This window comes from Xyrauchen texanus, chromosome 47, assembly GCF_025860055.1.
Source record: "Xyrauchen texanus isolate HMW12.3.18 chromosome 47, RBS_HiC_50CHRs, whole genome shotgun sequence".
NCBI classification, from domain to species: domain Eukaryota; kingdom Metazoa; phylum Chordata; class Actinopteri; order Cypriniformes; family Catostomidae; genus Xyrauchen; species Xyrauchen texanus.
In genome coordinates this window covers 4,478,959-4,496,377 of record NC_068322.1, presented here as the reverse complement: position 1 = coordinate 4,496,377, position 17,419 = coordinate 4,478,959, and the positions used below count along the sequence as shown (strand labels likewise).

The window sequence follows — 17,419 nt, the reverse complement described above, 5'->3', positions numbered from 1 at the left end:
GTGAGTCACTCTCGAGTCTCGTACGAGCTCAAAGTGAGACATGGTGTTCTCTAATAAGAGAAAAGTAAAATAAAACAGAGATGCGCACCCTTCCCCCCTCTCCAGGGCCCTCGTGGGACAGTCCCCGTGGGGCCCTGGCTAACATATCAGCCCTATTTCTGACACCCTGGGGCGTTTGGAGCATGCATGTTAAAGGGGCGGCGTTTGGGAATGCCAAGGCACCTAAGCACAACATGCAGCAAAAGAGATCTACTATCTGCTAAGTGCTCACACAATCTCACAGCATGAGAAAACAGAAGATAAAAAAACCTGTTAAAGGTAAAAAAACAAAATAACAAAAAGTCTTATAATGCTTGGCTCAGAACTAAAAATAAACAAGCATTCATCGCTTTGTAACTTCGTGCGCACTTTAAAACCATCTAGGTAGCTCTTTGAGGTAATACAATTTTAATTTTACTGTAAAAATCCAAGGAGGACTTCAGTCATCCACCCCAGAGTCAGTTTCATTCTTGGCAAGCACCTGACTACGGAATGAAAGGCTAGGTTTGCCTCCACGTCCATAAATGATAATATATAAATAAAATACATAAGCAGCATATTCTGAGATTCTAATAAAAAGCTGACCAATCCAAATATACATATAAAAAAGAAGAAGTACTTTTGGGACATTCTTGCAGTTCCTTGTACTGTCACATGTTCATATGTTGGTTTCAAGACCTCTTGGGAGACCAGTGCAAATAAAGAATTATTACGTGAGTCTGCTCATATTCGAGGGAGGAAGTGGGTGACCGTCATGGCCGTGGTGGCCTTGTTGCCTCTCTTCACTCGGCCATGTTTGCTGAGAGAGACATAGAATCCATTGTAAACAGAGGACTCGTAGGCATTGTAGTTATTTGGCAGCAGGGTCTCCTTGAACTTGCATTCATCTTTAAAAGTAGCCTAAAAGAAGGACCAGAGAGAATATGTGAATACCAGCATTCGTTTTCCTAATAGAACGAGAAACAAGTAGCCTAAACCAGTACGTTCTGTTGAGGTCAGTGTATTTACAACAGCATTGTTTTAAACATAACTTTGACATTCATCATGTGAGTGATACATTGTAAAAAGTGAAAGCATACAGTTGTTGTATCTACAGTATGTGATCTGATCTGACCTTATGGTGTAATGTTATATAGTCAGGTGGATGTATTCATATTAAATAATATTTTTGACTTGACTAAAACCAGTTAATTTAGGTATGAAGGTCACATGAACTATTATTTTTTTGCTTACTATTGAAACCCTGACAATTGCACAAATTATTGCTTCAATAGCCTCTTGAAATTATGAGTTTTATGGCCTGGTTTTAGAATGCCTGGTAAACAGGCAACATATTGAGCAAATGTGGAAAATTACAAGATATGTTCAAGTTTGTCCGATTCAACTTGACCACCAGAAACCCATTAACTTGTTACAATGGACATAAAGGCCTAATAAGCTCTCAGAAGGTCTGTTAATTAAAAATCGTGATCCCTGCTTGAATTACCTCAGATGTTCTGCTCTGAAGTTTTTATCAGTTCTCCTGCAGGAGATGATTGTGGAACTCGTTGCAGTTTTTGGATAGAGCTGTTACCCACCCATTGGCCCCGATGGACCAGTAAATGTTGCACTTCACTTATCACACCTATCCTAAAACTTCTGCCAAGACTGCTATGTTCAATTTTATTATTTATATTCTGTACCTTTAAAACAGTGTCCATGTTATGCAAATTACACTTACTAATATTATGCGTTCTAATTATGAAACTAATAATCACTTCTATTACTGATCATTAACAACAATGTGTAGATGAATTATATAAAAATAAAAAAACATTATTGGTATTTCTCAGTAACACTAACAAAAAGAGTGACCAATACTGAAAAACAAGTTAAACACATGTATTTGAATTTTGCCTATTAAAGATGCTCTGAAGAAAGCAACTTTGTATTACACTGGCAAGGCAAGTGTATATTAATATTGCGCATTTCAGACAAATGTGTTATATTTTGCTTCTATTATGCCATGATGCTCCTACTCCTTCTGATACATCAAATGACCAATATCATCGATGACCTCAGACACTGAAACAGAGCGAGGCGTTTGTTAATAGGCTTAATGTAAGTTGTTAGAGTAATCGTTTGCCCGTGCTCGCAAACCGCTGGTCTTTGGCACTGTGCCTGGTATCTAATGCGCCCGGTAATGCATTTAATAATAATATGCGATAGACAAGCATTACAGCTGTGGCAAATGTCTTAGTTCAACAAACCAGAGTGCATTGTATTTATAACGTATGAATAATTAAATGCCGCGCACTTCCATGCTGTCCGTGCACGTGTGGCAGTGCCATTGTAACCCTGTTATTAGTTGCGCAGCAGCCTCGCGTGCCAAATGCAAGGATCATCAATTACTTTTAAATGAACAAAGGACCACTTATCTTGAGAAACATCGTCTGTTTAACACACAATGCATGCACAGGATGATGCACAGCCTTGTTCACTCCACTGACTTCAGAGGAAGCAGAAAAGAAAGAAGACACATGCAGTGGCGCACACCTACCGTTCCATACAACCTTCCTCGGCTATTCATTGCGACAAACAGCTTGCTTTTCACACCGTACAGGCTAACCACCCCTCTGGACACAGTGGAAATCTCAATGAGACCTGATCAAACAGAACAACCATTTTACACAAAATCAAGTTGCTCCGGGTGCTCCAAAAAACGAACATCAAGAACAAAATGTATGCGGTGGGTCGAACCTCTGCAGGTGGATGCGCACAACATTAGGCTTTTTATTAATTCGCATCATCCAAATGATAAACATCACCCACACTTTCAGGCATGCATGTTCCAAACATTTCTGGGCCGCAGAAGGAGCCGGTGTAAAAATAAGTTGGCTTCTATATCCGTCCCAGCATTCATGACATGTTGAAGCCCAGGACAGTTATTTAGCACTAAGGGATACTGTGTTTTTAATAGATTTGTCTTTGCGTTAAAAGACACTTGACTCTGTGAGTGTTACATATAAAGAATAAAGCTCATTGCAATGGAGCGCCCCGCTCAGGTTATGTGCCGTTAATTATTGCATGTAATTTCTGGATGGATGGATGGATGGATTGATGAACTCACTGTACTGGTTCTCATTATGAACCCCGCTTATCCTGCTATCAGGGAGGACCTGAAGATGAAACCCGATGCCTACATTGCAGTACAACCTCCGCACTCTTTTGATCCCCAGCAAATAGTCATTCTCCCAGTTCGCCTCTGGTTTCTCTCCAGAGATTCCCAGCACGGAGCGGGAGAAGAGGCTATCCCATCGCTTCTCCAATGAAGTTGTACTATTAGTCCTATTTGGAAGCGGATTGGAGCACACGATCCCAACTAGGAGCAATCCCAAGAGCAGAACAGCAGTCCTTGGCCAGTGTTGCGCGTTGGCCTCGCAGGACATACTGATGAGGAAACTTTGCGCAATGGCAATCGGGTTTACCTTCGAGGCACGTGGTCAAAATGAATGGCACTAAAAATACCACTCCTCTAGTTTTTCTTTCTTCGGCATGGTGGTGCAGGTTTATTTTAGCGAGGCAGGTCAGGACTTCGAGTCGGTGGCCCGAGCTGAGAGAAGAAGGAGAACGGGAAGACAGCGCGACACAACTTGTGGTGGTGGTGGATAAGGTGGTGATGACCATGTTTTGCAGCTCCGAAGCTTCAGGTCGTGGAGAATGCCACTCGCCAAAATCCCTATCTCACCTCAGCAGGCACCCTCATCCTTATGACATCATATCAGGGAGGGGGAGAGAGAGAGCGAGAGAGATAGAGATAGAGAGAGAGAGTTTCAAGCGATCAGAAGTGTCCCGCGCCGCAAACACCGCTGAACTGATGATGGTACGCTGCTGTCACTCCACATGTGAAATGGGGGTCGCATGCTGAGCCTTATTGGACAGCTTGTTCGCGATCATGGGATGCGATGGGCACTCTAGCAGCGCCCAAATCGGGACGGTGGTCATATGTCTGACAGCCCTGCTGCCTTATTTAGCAGGATGGTGTAAAAACAGTCCAGTTGTCACTGGAGAGCAATGGCAACCCTGTCTGTCACCCCTGGCTGTTTGTGTAGGAAGTTTACACTACGAGCCGATTCCAGAATATTGCGCTTCTTCAATGCGTGCCGATCATAGAATGCTTCGGCAGAGGGATGTTCTTTTCTTCCTTGAGGCCGCCGCTTTTGATGTCGCGTTAATGATGCTGAGAAAACGCACCTTCACTAGAATGCTCGGCCCGCGCGTAATGCTCAGACGCTTGCAGATGCTGCGCCTTTTACAATGACACCGGACGGTAGTAACACTTGGGGGAAGCGTTTTCTTCGCCAATCACATAATTTCAGCATTTGCTCGGCTCATTTGGAATGTGTGAACAAATAATTTCAGGTTCACCAACAATATTACTCAACCAAACTTTAAAGGCATTTTTCACCCCAAATCTCTCTCACCGTTTACGCACCTTTATGCCATCTCAAACTCCTGTGAGTAAACACAACAAAATGCAAGTCAATGGGGCCCAACATTTTTTAAGCCTTAAAAAGGACTTAAAAACACATCATTAATCCATTAAATATCTTAGTATGTGTTCCGCAGGAGACAGAAAGTCATTGGAGTTTAAGAGGGCGTAAGGGTGAGTAATGATGAGAGAATTAAAATTTTGGGGTGAACTATTCCTTTAAGTTTCAAAATCACGTCATTAAAGCATAACATGTATTACTTGAATACAGGCCTCCTCATGCATATTAAATAATTAGCTACTGATTAGATTGGAAGCCAATTTTAGATTAGATTGCTTAGCCAATCAGCTATATTTTGTCACAAAATGGAGTAACCCCACACACTCTGATCAGCAATGGCTTCAAATAGAAAATAGTGAATGTAAAGATATTTCACTGACTTGCCATTACAATAGCCACAACTCTGACTGTTACTGTCCTGTCACTGTCAGTCTGGGTTTTTGTCTGACAAGACCATGGCATCATCGTCCCATGTCTGTCTTGTGTTTCGTTGTCTGCCTTTGTGTGAGCGCATGGTTTTGGTTGCATTCGATGCCATGAGCTCTTCGGTCTGTCTTGTTTCATGTCGGGAGCACGGTGACTGGATCCTGATCCTGTCTGGTTCCAGCACACTCTCATGGCGAAATCGGCAGGATTCGTGCGATTTTTCTAAATTTGGCTAATTCAGATGACATCGTGCGACTGCACTCATTTGAATTCCTACAACTTTCACTACAGCCAATGACATCGCTGGGCATCTTTTCCATCTAATACGCTACAATTACTTGCTTCTGTCACACACAACATCTTCCTATCATATTTACACACTCTACTGATTGGTTAAGTTTAGATAAGGGTTTGGGTAAGGGCATAATATTAATTAGCATGTCCTTAATGCCTTGTACGTGGAACACACGCTTACTAGATTAGACATCCGGGAATTTGCACGTGATGAAGTCGTATGAGTTTGTGACCAACATCGTGCAAGAGCATACGAAATAGCCAACTCGTAAATCATGTATGACTTTTCATGAGATCAGGTTGTCTGGTGCGATCATGGTCCGTGTCGGGATCTGGACACTCGTGCTTCATGTCTGTCTGTTATTGACAAAAACATTTCTTGCCTGTGGCGTTTGCCTTGATGAACGCTCAGGTTTAGTTTAGTTTAGTTGCTACGCATTCTCTCCTCTTATTTGTCTGTTGGCATGGGCGTATATTGCCTTATTGTCTTAGCGATGTGTACTCATGCCATTCGGATATTTTGATGTCGTGTGAGAGCACGTGGCTTTATTTGTTTCTGTATCGCTGCGTGTCTTTCTACTTCAGTTGAACCACTTTGGTTTATGGTGTTACTACGTGTGGTCTATTGGCACCTCTAAGTGGCCTTTTTTTTGGAAGTACACTTATATAAATCATTATGGAACAAAGAGTTTTGGTCATGTCGACTTCAAAATTGTGTCAGACCTTCATCAGACATGAGGCTTTGTATCAGATGTGTTTTGGCGGCACTGCGCATAGTCTTGCATATTTATGAAAAATAAAAAAATATTATATAAATAATATTTGCGGTCATTATTCAAAACATTTGAATAGCTCTAACTACTGTTTTATACTACAATTATAAATTTTTACCCTTGAATAACAAATGTGAAAGTGTCTACTTTCAAATGAGCCAATGTTTGTGTTTGTAGACCAAAGGGTTCAAGAACTGGAAGAGTTTTACTTTGGGTATGTCGTTTTCAAGCTCATGCACAAAGAAAGGCTGGATGTATACCACATAATACACCACATAATACTTACACTACAGATTGGCTCCAACATATTAACTTCATGAAACTTACAATTCACCATTACTTCTAACCTCCAAGTATGAATTATCAATGACCCACAGATATAGATATAGACATTTCAAGTTCACTTCTACCCCATGACCCATCCAATTATAACATCACAATTACTGGGTGGCATTCTTTATTGATGAGCCCGGACTGCTGTGCGTGGTGTTTGTATGGGGCGTGTGTGTTCCGGGTGTGATCGCATGAGTGGTGGACCATGGCCTGTCTCTGTTTGGGATATTGGGGCCCTCGTGGTGGGCCTCTGTGACGAATTACGCCTGAGCGGTCAGGGTGGTGGAGCCCTGCTTTAAATTTCATATCTATATTCACTTAACAACAATGGTGTGGGCCACACTGATTGCAGTGACCCTGGAAAGAAGTTGTGCTTCCAACAACTAAAGAAACCACAAGGCAAAACATCTGAGGACACCAGTAAATGGGGGCTCCCAGATTACATTTCACCCAGGTAGCAATGGTGATGGCCACACCAACCGAAGGGACCTGAGAGGCAGAGCTTATTCCTGAAAAGCAAGAATCATGACCTTTGGTCTGGATGTGGGTTGCTGCAGGAGTGCAGTGTGTGTGGGGGGCCATGGTGTTGCAGCTGGGGACGGGTTTTTGGACCCTATATATATATATATATATATATATTAAAATACATATACGAAAATCTATTTGCAAAAGTTGTACCATATACCTACCTTTTATTTGTTCAACAGGTTTCTAAATGTAATATACACACATCGTACATATATTTATTGGTATATTTGCTATAATATATTTGTTACTCTCTTACCTTTTTTTCCCCCCTTATCTTTTGAAACTATATTTATATATTTGCTACACATATATTTGCTGTTCTTTATTTGCACTTATCATTTTGTATTTATCAATCTCTTGTGTTAACCTTCCTTTTCTCTCTCTCTCTCTCTCTCTCTCTCTCTCTCTCTCTCTTTATTTATTTATTCTCTTTTTCCCCCTCAATATGTTTGTAATTTTCTTCACTGTATTTCAATTTTTTTTGTTTTTCCGTATGTGTATAAATGCAATAAAACATTTTTTATATGTTTTTTAAAAAGTTACTGGTTTCCCTTTGGTTATTTTTAAAATACATTTGATTAATATGACAGTATAACATTAATTATATTAATTATATGCTTTTAGATTTTCATTATATTACAACTCAATTCATGCCATCAAGGTGCAATTTGCTGAATCCCATTAGTCGCACCAAAAGCAAGTTGTAAAGTGAGTTGTTATCAGGTGTAGGGTACCATTATTATTATCACATTTATTTTGAGACAAATAACTTATTGTCAATTTCAGTTTTATTCAAGGTGATTAAATCAAACGTTTTTCAATAACTGTCCAATATATATAAGGATTGTATTTGTGGTAAGAATCACCCTTGTAGCAGGGGCTAAAATTGCGCTTTAAAATTACTTGTAATACTACATTAGCAGAGTAGCACAGATTGAAGTTGAATGACAGCTGTCAGTCCGCAGAGCAGGTTGATCTAAAGAGAAATGCATTGCCTAGCATTAAAATGAAAAGTCATGACATTTTTAGCTGAGTGGGATGCATGTGCTCCTGCATTCAGTCAACAACTCTTTAAATGCTCACACACCTTGCGAAACAGTGACAGTGTAATTAGCAAAGAAATCTTAAATCAATACAAAAGACCCCGTAATTCAGCAGTCCAGCATTTAGAGTCCTAATTATCAACATCAGTGATGTCAACAGGAAATTGCAGTGCCTGATACAAACCTTCACATCTATATTCATGTAGATGTGGACAGAATGATATTTTACCACATACTGTATGAAAAGTAGCTTTCAAACAGTTCATAGGGCTTATGTTGTCAAAATCATAATTTTGTCTTTTTTTACTTCACATATAATTATGGTTGCATCGCTTAAACAGTGGCCGAGCCGAGAATTATTCACACAGATTCCACATCTGTTCAATAACATAGCAAAGCTATTAACGTGTATAAACGTGTCTGAGTTCCAGCATTCAGCTGTCATTAGCTCGCAAGTTTAGACAGATTATATTACACAAACTAACATCAACTGTTCATCAATTCAGTTGACCTCAGATTGGATTCAATGTCCTGTGGCTTCCTTGCTCATTTAGCTGAGGACAGGGAATTTTAAACTGCCTCTTACGGTCTGAGCAGAAGTTAAATGGTTAAAGCAATACCAATACCAGCAGATAACATTTTGTCTGTAGAAAAGTCAGTCTCCATCTCTCCTTACTGTATAGTTGTTACGAAGGATATATTCATACCAAGGGGCTCTGAGCAATGAGGGGATGTCACAGACCACGTAACTGCATTAACTGCGGTTTCAAACCCCTTCAATTCGACTCTTATTAATGTGGGTTTAGACGGCATATACATGGCATCTGAGTAGAGCTGCTGAAATCCAGGAGAGATTTATTCACACATGACATCAGCAGCATCAGTGGACGCTTAATATTAAACACAGCCCACAAATCGTATTCTCAACAGGAGAACAGCTGTGCCATGGTACCCATCCACATCATACTGAAGAAAACATCTTGGTTATGTATGTAAACTCGGTTCCCTGAGATGAAGGGAACATGACATTGCATCAAGCTGACACATATGGGAAATTCCTTTTCTGACGACCTAGTGGAAACCCTTGTACAATAACTCCAATCCTAAAATTGCCATGGTGTTTAAGCCAAAGCCTTTCAGGCGCAAAGCTGTCCGGTATATAAGCAGGCGCTAAATTACCATTTCTCTGAGGGATAAAGAGCACATAGCTCGCACCTCAAAAAACTCTGTGTCTGTAGTGCGGCCAGCTTAAGGCAATGTCTCATTCCCTACATCTCAGGGAACCAAGGTTACATATGTAACCGAGACGGTCCCTTACATTTACAGTTCACTCAACATTGCGTCAAGCTGACCCATATGGGTAACAGAGTCCCATCATGCTGCAATACATGACATGACAACCCTTCCAGAAAGGGATTCCAAAGCATAATATTCAAAAGAACATGATGGCGCAGTCCTGTGGGATGGCGACAGACATGAGTATGCCGCAAGTGAATAACACTCATGGTGAGCCAGGAGGGGAGCACTTAGTATTGTCTGTTTCTAATGGATATATGAACTATAGTCATATAGTATGAATTAACCCCTACACGAATCCAGTCAGGGATTTTTTCACAAGTTTTATTAACAACAAAAGTGTTTTTGACTTTATAGGAAATTACAATGGTTTGAATGGAGGCTGTGTTTTAAGAAAACCAACCTACTGCAAAACATATGTCTTTTAAGGACACACAACTCGTCCATGCCTCTAGTTGAGAGTGCTTTAACATCAATTGGGCATCAATCCTGAAAAAAATCATATTTGCCTATAGAGGTGCTGGCTTCATTTGCGTGATATGCAGAGATAGTCACTACATCAACTTTGAGCGCTGACGGAGTGAGCCCTTGGTCCAATTGCTCTCGGGGCAGATCACTGTGTCTTTGCCACGTGAAAAGCAACAATTAGTGAACACATTCCATTTCAGCGCTAACTTGCTCAAAATGGCGCTGAGTACAGCTGCTGCATTGCGAGCTCCGACCCAATCACCATCATTGGAGCACCGGTGGAGAGAGTCAGCAGCTACAAGTCCTTGGTGTCCACATCACTGAGGAACACAAATGGTCCATCCACACTGAGGCCGTTGTAAAGAAGGCTCACCAGCGCCTCTTCTTCTGAGACGGCTGAGGAAGTTTGGAATGAACCACCACATCCTCACACGGTTCTACACCAGCACTGTAGAGAGCACACTGACTGGCTGTATCACTGCCTGGTACAGCAACAGCACTGACCTCAAACACAAAGCCCTCTACTCTGCATTGCTGTAGAGTAATTCAAAATGCACAGGCTGCTCAGTTCAGAGGGGCGAGTACCACAAGTACCGCATCGATGCAGGAGCCAGGGAAAGACTGAAGGGCAGGACTTTGAATTGATATGTGGTTTCCTCTAACGCGTAAAATTTGTACATGAAAGTACGTGTCTTTCAGATCTATTGACCATTAGGAAGTGGTTATGTACAATGTGTGGGCTTTGAAGTGGAAAAGAGCTCATTATTGAGAAAGCGTGAGTGTCTCGCTCATGTGCAATGAGCACTGTACTCTTTTTTTACATTCTTCATTTGAATGTGAGACACAGAAGCAACATTTTGAACAATATTCTGAACAACAATATTCCTTTCCCAATGAACAGCAGTGTGGAAGAGGGGAACAGCATTGTGTGTCTCTAATCAAGCCTTCTTTGGGACAGGTCCGGAAGGAATGGCAAGCTCTGCACTCCGTTTCATAGGGCTGTGCTCGTCAGGAGCACTTTTGCTGCGCAGGGGTGTTTTTCCCATTGGCGCGGGACTTGCATAGTGGCGGCAGCCTACGTTTGGGCCACAGCTTGTGCAGCTTTACCGGTGGCTCGATGGTGACTTATGGTGGCACAGATGCAGCAAGCATGGGGTTTTTAGCTAGGCCCTGGTCCAAGACAGAGAGGAAGCGAGCCGGTTGGGATGAAGTACCGCTCCGGTTTGCATAAAATGTCTCATAGCCTGTGAGTCTTGCTGAGCCGTGACGTAGCGCTCAGCAAACCCATCCACAGAGCTGCCAAATAGGCCAGCTGTAGACACCAGAGCATCAAAGAGGGTGGCTTTTTCCACGTCACGCATTTCTGTGAGGGTCAGCCAGATGTGACAATCCAGGACCACCAGATTGTCCAATGATTTGCCAATGGCCTGTGCAGTGACTTTAGTGGCCTGCAGCGATACGTCTGTGGCAGTGTAGAGCTCTTTAAACATCTCTGGATCATAACCTTGCTCATGCATTTGCTTGAGGAGCTTAGCTTGGAAAACTCGTCATCACGTGGAGTGCTGAACCAGCTTGGCCCGCTGCTGAGTATGCTTTTCCAGCCCGTGCAGACGTTAGTCGACACGGCTTGGAAGGAATAATGAAGCGGGATTTCCCACCCTTACACTCGCTGAGCAGAGATGTGCCACTAGTGCCTCTTCCACAGGGGGTAGTTGGGCATAACCTTTGTCTTCTCAGTGAGGAGAGTGGAATCGCTGTGCGAGTGAGCTGAATAGGGTGCACGCCAGGTTTTTGTCAGTTCGTTATGAACCGCCAGGAAGAACGGGTCAGATCTGTGAAACGTGGTCGTTTGACAGCGTCCGGACTGTAGGAACCATTCATCAAGGCAAGATTTTTCCGGTTCCACTGGAGGACACCACTCAAGACTGAGCTCTTCAACCACCCTTGAAGCATCGCCTTGTCAGTGGCGTGTGCATAGTTGTCACCCTTGCTGGGGGAAGGGGTGGCGACATCCTCCATTGACCACTCGCCAGTGTCAGATGCAGTGAGAGACATAACATCATCCCCAACGTCAGAACCTCCGAACGTGATGAGGTTGTGAGCTCCTGCAGAGGGCCGAAGCTGGCCATGCATGTACTGTACTGGCACAGATGCAGTTCGTGGAGATTGAGGGGCTCACAGGGCATGTGCCGGGACGAGGTCCACTTCAATTTCATCCTGCTCGACCTCACGCCCGGCCATACCTCCTCATGTGATCCCTCGGGAGTCACAGAAGAGGCGGGTGGGAGGTAGAGGGAGGCTGAATTGTCCCTCAGAACGAGGGTGATTCGCGGGCGAAGCGCCTTGAGTCTGTCTCCATGAGCTGCCTCTGCGTGGGTGCTGCCCAGACAGCAAACACAGCTCTCATGTTGATCTGACGGTGGGATGTGCCCCTCGAATAAGGAACACTTACGGAATCTTTAAAAAGTAAGCGGCTCTTTTCTATATATTAAATATAGCAGATAGCAAAAAAGGATACTGAGACCAAAGTGCTGCGTGGAGTAGATGTGTCACTGAAGCAAGGACCTGTTCACCAACAAAGCATCAAATGGTAAGGTGTAAAATGTCTGCCAGAACACTGCAGGGGAGCGAAAAGTCTTCTAAGCTTGCAAAGATTCCGTCTGCTGACTCTTATATTTTGACGGTGACGAATGTAGAGGACTTCTTGAAGGAAGAACATTCTGAGAAATTGTGTTTTCATGGCCGCTTATATACCGGACATTTGCGCCTAAATGAGTGGGGTTTAAACACCATGGCCAATCTTAGAATTGCCGTTATTGTAGAAGGGTTTCAACTAGGTCGTCTGAAAAAGAATTTCCCATATGCTTCAGCTTGACGCAATATCGAGTGAACTGTAATCATAAGAGAATGCTACAAAATACAGCATTTGTTCTGTTTAAAAAAAAATGCTTCATTAAAAGCTGTGCAATCAAGCACTGGCTGGTCTGTATATCTGTGAATCTGCATGATGGCACTTTGTTGAAAATAAAGTTGGCAGTCTGGGTGTGAAAGTGTCCAGTGGAATGGCAGAGATGGATATGAGTCAGGGCCTGTGTTAGCTGACACAGCTGATCAATAATTTAACATGGAAAACTAGAGCTTTCAGTTAACCTTTGTTTTTTTCCTAAAAAGCAGAAAGGAACCACTCCCATCATTTTTTTAATTTGTCTGTGAGGGTATGAATTAATGCATCATATTAAGAATAATCAAAACAAGCAATTTATGCACATTTATTAAATAGTTAAAGATCAAATGTGCAATTTTGTGAATTTGACAACTATAAGCAAGCCATTGATAGGTTAATTCCCCTTGAAAAGTGTTTGAATATATCAACTAGCCTGAGTAACATCGGCTCAACCAATGGTGAGAGTTTGGGGTGGGACTAACTGTTTTACCAACCAATGGAAGACAATGGGAGTGTTTGGGAAACCTGATTGAGAACAATCCTTATTTTGGCAATTCTGTATGGTGTCACAACAAGCGCAGACAGTATAAAATTTTACAGCTACAATAAAAATGGAGCTAATAGAAAAAAGTTTAAAAATTTTAATATCACACATAGCATATATTCTTTATAAGGATTGCATCAGTTAAAAAAAATGAGTGACTGTAAAGTGGTTTGTATTGTGGTAAAGTTGCCGTTGGGGAGGGATTTTGTGTGCCAGGACGAGCTGCAAGAACAGCACTAAAGCACAGAGTGTTCATGAGCTGTCATGAACTCAGGAGTGCAGGGTGTTTCAGTAGGACAGTGTATCTGATCCCTGCAGGCGCACACTTTTATAGCACAGCTGAAACTCACAGCACAATGACTCAGGCAAAATATCTGTCCACCCAAAAAATGAAGGTCACTTTATATTTGCCGAGTGAGATCAGAATCACAATTTTGTGCTGTTATTTCTCTGTTGAGAACAGTCTGATGCTGTATGGCTACTTTTTTTGTGAGCTGAAAAGTGCATCATGCATCGTGCAAAGTGCATCATCATTTTAAATTAAATCTCACCTCTCACCACACATTGGGCTATATGAGTCACTGTTCCATAGAGTGACATCAGACCATGAGTATTGATTGTCCTCTATGCGCTCTGATCTTGACAAGGCTCCAGTAATGACTGATAATGAGGAGAAAATGTCATATGAAAGACCCATATGGCTGATATGTTATTTAAAGGGTTAGGGGTTAGAGTTAGGTTTTAGAGTTAGGGGTAAGGTTAACAGTGTAACTACAGACGTTACTAAGTGCAGGCAGCATTTTTGCAAAAGGATATTACGTGTTTCCTTACTCTTATCGCTGCAGTTACGAGGTGAACTGTCCACTGTGTGTTAAAAGAGAGTTAAATATTCTCCCAATCAGAGGAGGTTTTTAAGGTGAATGCTCTATCAAGTTTAAAAACAAAAATACCCACCTCCCGACCCTAAACCTTAAACCTAAATCTGACTGATAGTGTCATAAAAAGCAAACATGAGATGAAAAACGCAATTGTTGTAGCAACCATATAATTGTATGGTGCTTCTATGTCACTTTCAGCCCAAATGTCGACTCATGTTCACCATCCTCAGTTCAGCTACCACGCAAATTGGTCGTGTTCAAACAAGCTTGTAAATGTAGTTGGTTATGCAATGTAACATTACAATATGTCACCTTACAAGGTTTGCCCTATAGATAAAGTGTTTAGATTTCATAAGATAGCATTTTGTGGGGAACAGGGAGAAAAGTGTTTCTGAAACACCAAGATGTGAATAAAACCTCTAAAATGAGCATAAAAACACATAACCTCGCTTGAAGTGGATAAATTTTTCAAGAAATTCCTATTGAATTTATTAAGAATATAAGATGCGCTTCAAAAATGTTATGTGACTGAATACTTAATTAATAACTGGACTAATGAGCAGACCAATCATTGCATCTGAAATGTTGCTCTGGTCATTCTGAAATACTGGAGTCCTAAAATCAAAATCCTGCACAGAGGATTTAACCATTTTTAAGGCTTTTTAAAAATACACTTCTGAAGATATGGATTTAAACACTACAGTCATATGAATTACTTTTATGTATTCTTTATGTGATTTTTGGAGCTACAAAGATCTGATTGCCATTCACTTGCATTGTATAAATCTACAGAACTGAGATATTTTTCTAAAATTCTTCATTTGTGTTCTGCTGAAGGAAGAAAGTCATACAAATCTGAGATAGCATGAGGGTGAGTAAATGATGAGAGAATTTTCATTTTTGGGTGAACTATCCTTTTAGAAAATTTCCAGTTTTCATTTTAGGAAATAGCACACAGAGAAAGAGCAAAAATGGCAACAAAAAACAAACAAACAAACACAAAAAAAGAACTCACAAATATGATTTACATCCAGAAATATTTTATCCAATAGGCAACAGAAACACATACAATATATGATGGGGCCATAAAAATGTACTGCATAGTAGGATTGACCGTCTACCCACTAAAACCATCAACAGGGATGTACAGAACTCTGAAAGAATAAATTGTTTGCACTGAAATGGGCTGCAAAAGTCACTAAAGAGACCAACTGAGGCAGAGGGATTTTTTGTTTTGGAGTATTTCGGTCTGACGAGTGATGATATAAAAGCAGTATGACGTTGTTTCTGCTGAGTCAGTAAGACTCAACAACAGCAATCTCCCAGCATTCCCCAGAACACTACACCAACACCCCACTCCCTCTGCCCAGCCCTGGAATGAAAGGTATTCTGTTAGACATCTGTGCGCCACTTTACACATACTCGCTACAGGCGAGAACAGTGTTATCTGCTCTGATGCGGGTGCAAGGTGGATGTATCCACAGCTTTCCATGCTGTCCTTTCAGCAATTGCAGAACCAACTGCACTAGAGGACAAGACAGTACTGTGTGTGGATCAGGGTAATCTGAATAATGAATTCTGATGAAGGGCTACACACACTCACACAAAAGGAGAAAGGGAACACTGATGCTGTCCCTATGCCAATAGGCACTGAAGCAGTAACCATTTACATAATAAATGTATCGGTACAGACACAGTAACGGGAATACATTCATTAATCATCATTAAATCAAGACGAGAGGCAACATGATGTTCCTCTAGAGAAATAAAGCTTCATTAAAGGGTTTCCCAAATATTTCCTCAACACAGGCCTATTGAAAAAGCCTTGTGTAATCCTTATAGCCACAAAAAGGGCTCTGGAGAGACAGCAGCAACAGTTGCATCAGTTAATATATGTTTAAGGCAGTCCGATCTCTCTTTTGTGTTTGAATGTTGCAAAAAAAGTGCATTTCATCTCGACTCTTGATAAAAACTGACATTATAAAAGACAATAGAAGATCTATCTTAGTCAAAAATGAACATACACATAAATAGGGACAATGTCCACTTATAATATTAGTTATATATCATTTATATGCATTATGAGGACTGCATGATTATAACAAAAATCATAATTGTTGATTATTTCCCTTGATATTGTACTTGTGATTATTTATTTTTTTTAAATAATGATTGTATGATACATTCAAATACGGTAGAAAAACTAAAAGTTTATCCAGTCAGAAATGATTCCTTGATGCTTACAAGCAAAGTTTGACAACTGTTTGACAACGGAGTGGTGGTGGTGTAGTGGTCTAATCACATAACTTGTAATCTGATAATCAGAAGGACACTGGTTCAAGCCCCACAGCCACCACCATTGTGTCCTTGAGCAAGGCACTTAACTCCAGGTTGCTCCAGGGGGATTGTCCCTGTAATAAGTGCACTGTAAGTCGCTTTGGATAAAAGCGTCTGCCAAATGCATAAATGTAAATGTAAATGTAAATGTTTCACAAATCGCATGCAGGAAGCAGCGTGTGAATTTGAGCTCCGCCCCCTCAGGCCATTGGAATTCCGACAGAATCTCTCAACAGTGCAAACGAATGGGCAACTAAAGTCAGATTATCAGATTCATTAGCTAATCAGATAGATTTGTTCTTGGTTGGTGTGTTGTTTAGGATATGTCCCAGTGGAGGCCTTCACGCTGGCTTTGAGTGACGTAATCACGCTTTAAGTGACGTACATAATTTGAAAGCGAAGAGTGCGAGAGTCATCACTGCTGGTACAGACGGTCTAACGTCAGAATTCCATCATGCATTCAGTGAAAACATAGCTCCTTTTTTGTTAAATGTCTTTAAGGAAAGCATAAACAACTTATCTCTCCCTCCTACTTTATGCCAAGGGTTGATCACTTTAATTCCCAAACCAAATAAAAATATTACTTTAATAGATAACTGGCGTCCAATTACGTTATTAAACAATGATTATAAAATAATTGCTTTAGTACTAGCCAAAAGATTAAAAGGAGTATTACATTCTATTATTGATGAAGCACAATCTGGTTTTATGCAAAATAGACATATATCTAACAATATAAGATTAATATTAGATATTTTAGACTATTCTGATATAATTAATAATGATAGCTTCATTCTTTTCTTAGACTATTACAAAGCTTTTGATACTTTAGAACACGATTTTCTTTTTCAAGCACTTAAAAAAATTGGATTTGGTGATTCATTCTGTAAGATGGTGAAAATGTTGTATATAAATGGAAATAGTTCTATTAAACTAAAAAGCGGTACCTCTCCCAGACTTTTCCTTGATCGTGGTGTTCGACAG

General features: G+C 41.1%; 1 protein-coding gene across 1 annotated transcript; it reads right to left on the bottom strand.

The window, feature by feature from the left end:
* Nucleotides 1–762: 762 nt before the first annotated feature.
* Nucleotides 763–11,249, bottom strand: LOC127638829 (fibroblast growth factor 4B-like). The gene is made up of 4 exons (XM_052120574.1): nucleotides 10,947–11,249; nucleotides 3,149–3,506; nucleotides 2,579–2,682; nucleotides 763–939 (listed from the first exon to the last, which is right to left on the bottom strand). The coding sequence occupies exons 1-4, from the start codon at nucleotides 11,247–11,249 to the stop codon at nucleotides 763–765; spliced, it is 942 nt and encodes a 313-aa protein (XP_051976534.1).
* Nucleotides 11,250–17,419: the final 6,170 nt, after the last annotated feature.

Bases quoted from the DNA above. Each gene is read 5' to 3' on its own strand.
- LOC127638829 (XM_052120574.1), bottom strand. From the start codon at position 11,249: ATGCATGAGCAAGGTTATGATCCAGAGATGTTTAAAGAGCTCTACACT. The intron at 2,683-3,148 runs GTGAGTTCATCA...CTGTTTGATCAG, and splicing joins TCATAATGAGAACCAGTACA to GTCTCATTGAGATTTCCACT. The intron at 940-2,578 runs GTAGGTGTGCGC...TCCTTCTTTTAG, and splicing joins GAGGAAGGTTGTATGGAACG to GCTACTTTTAAAGATGAATG.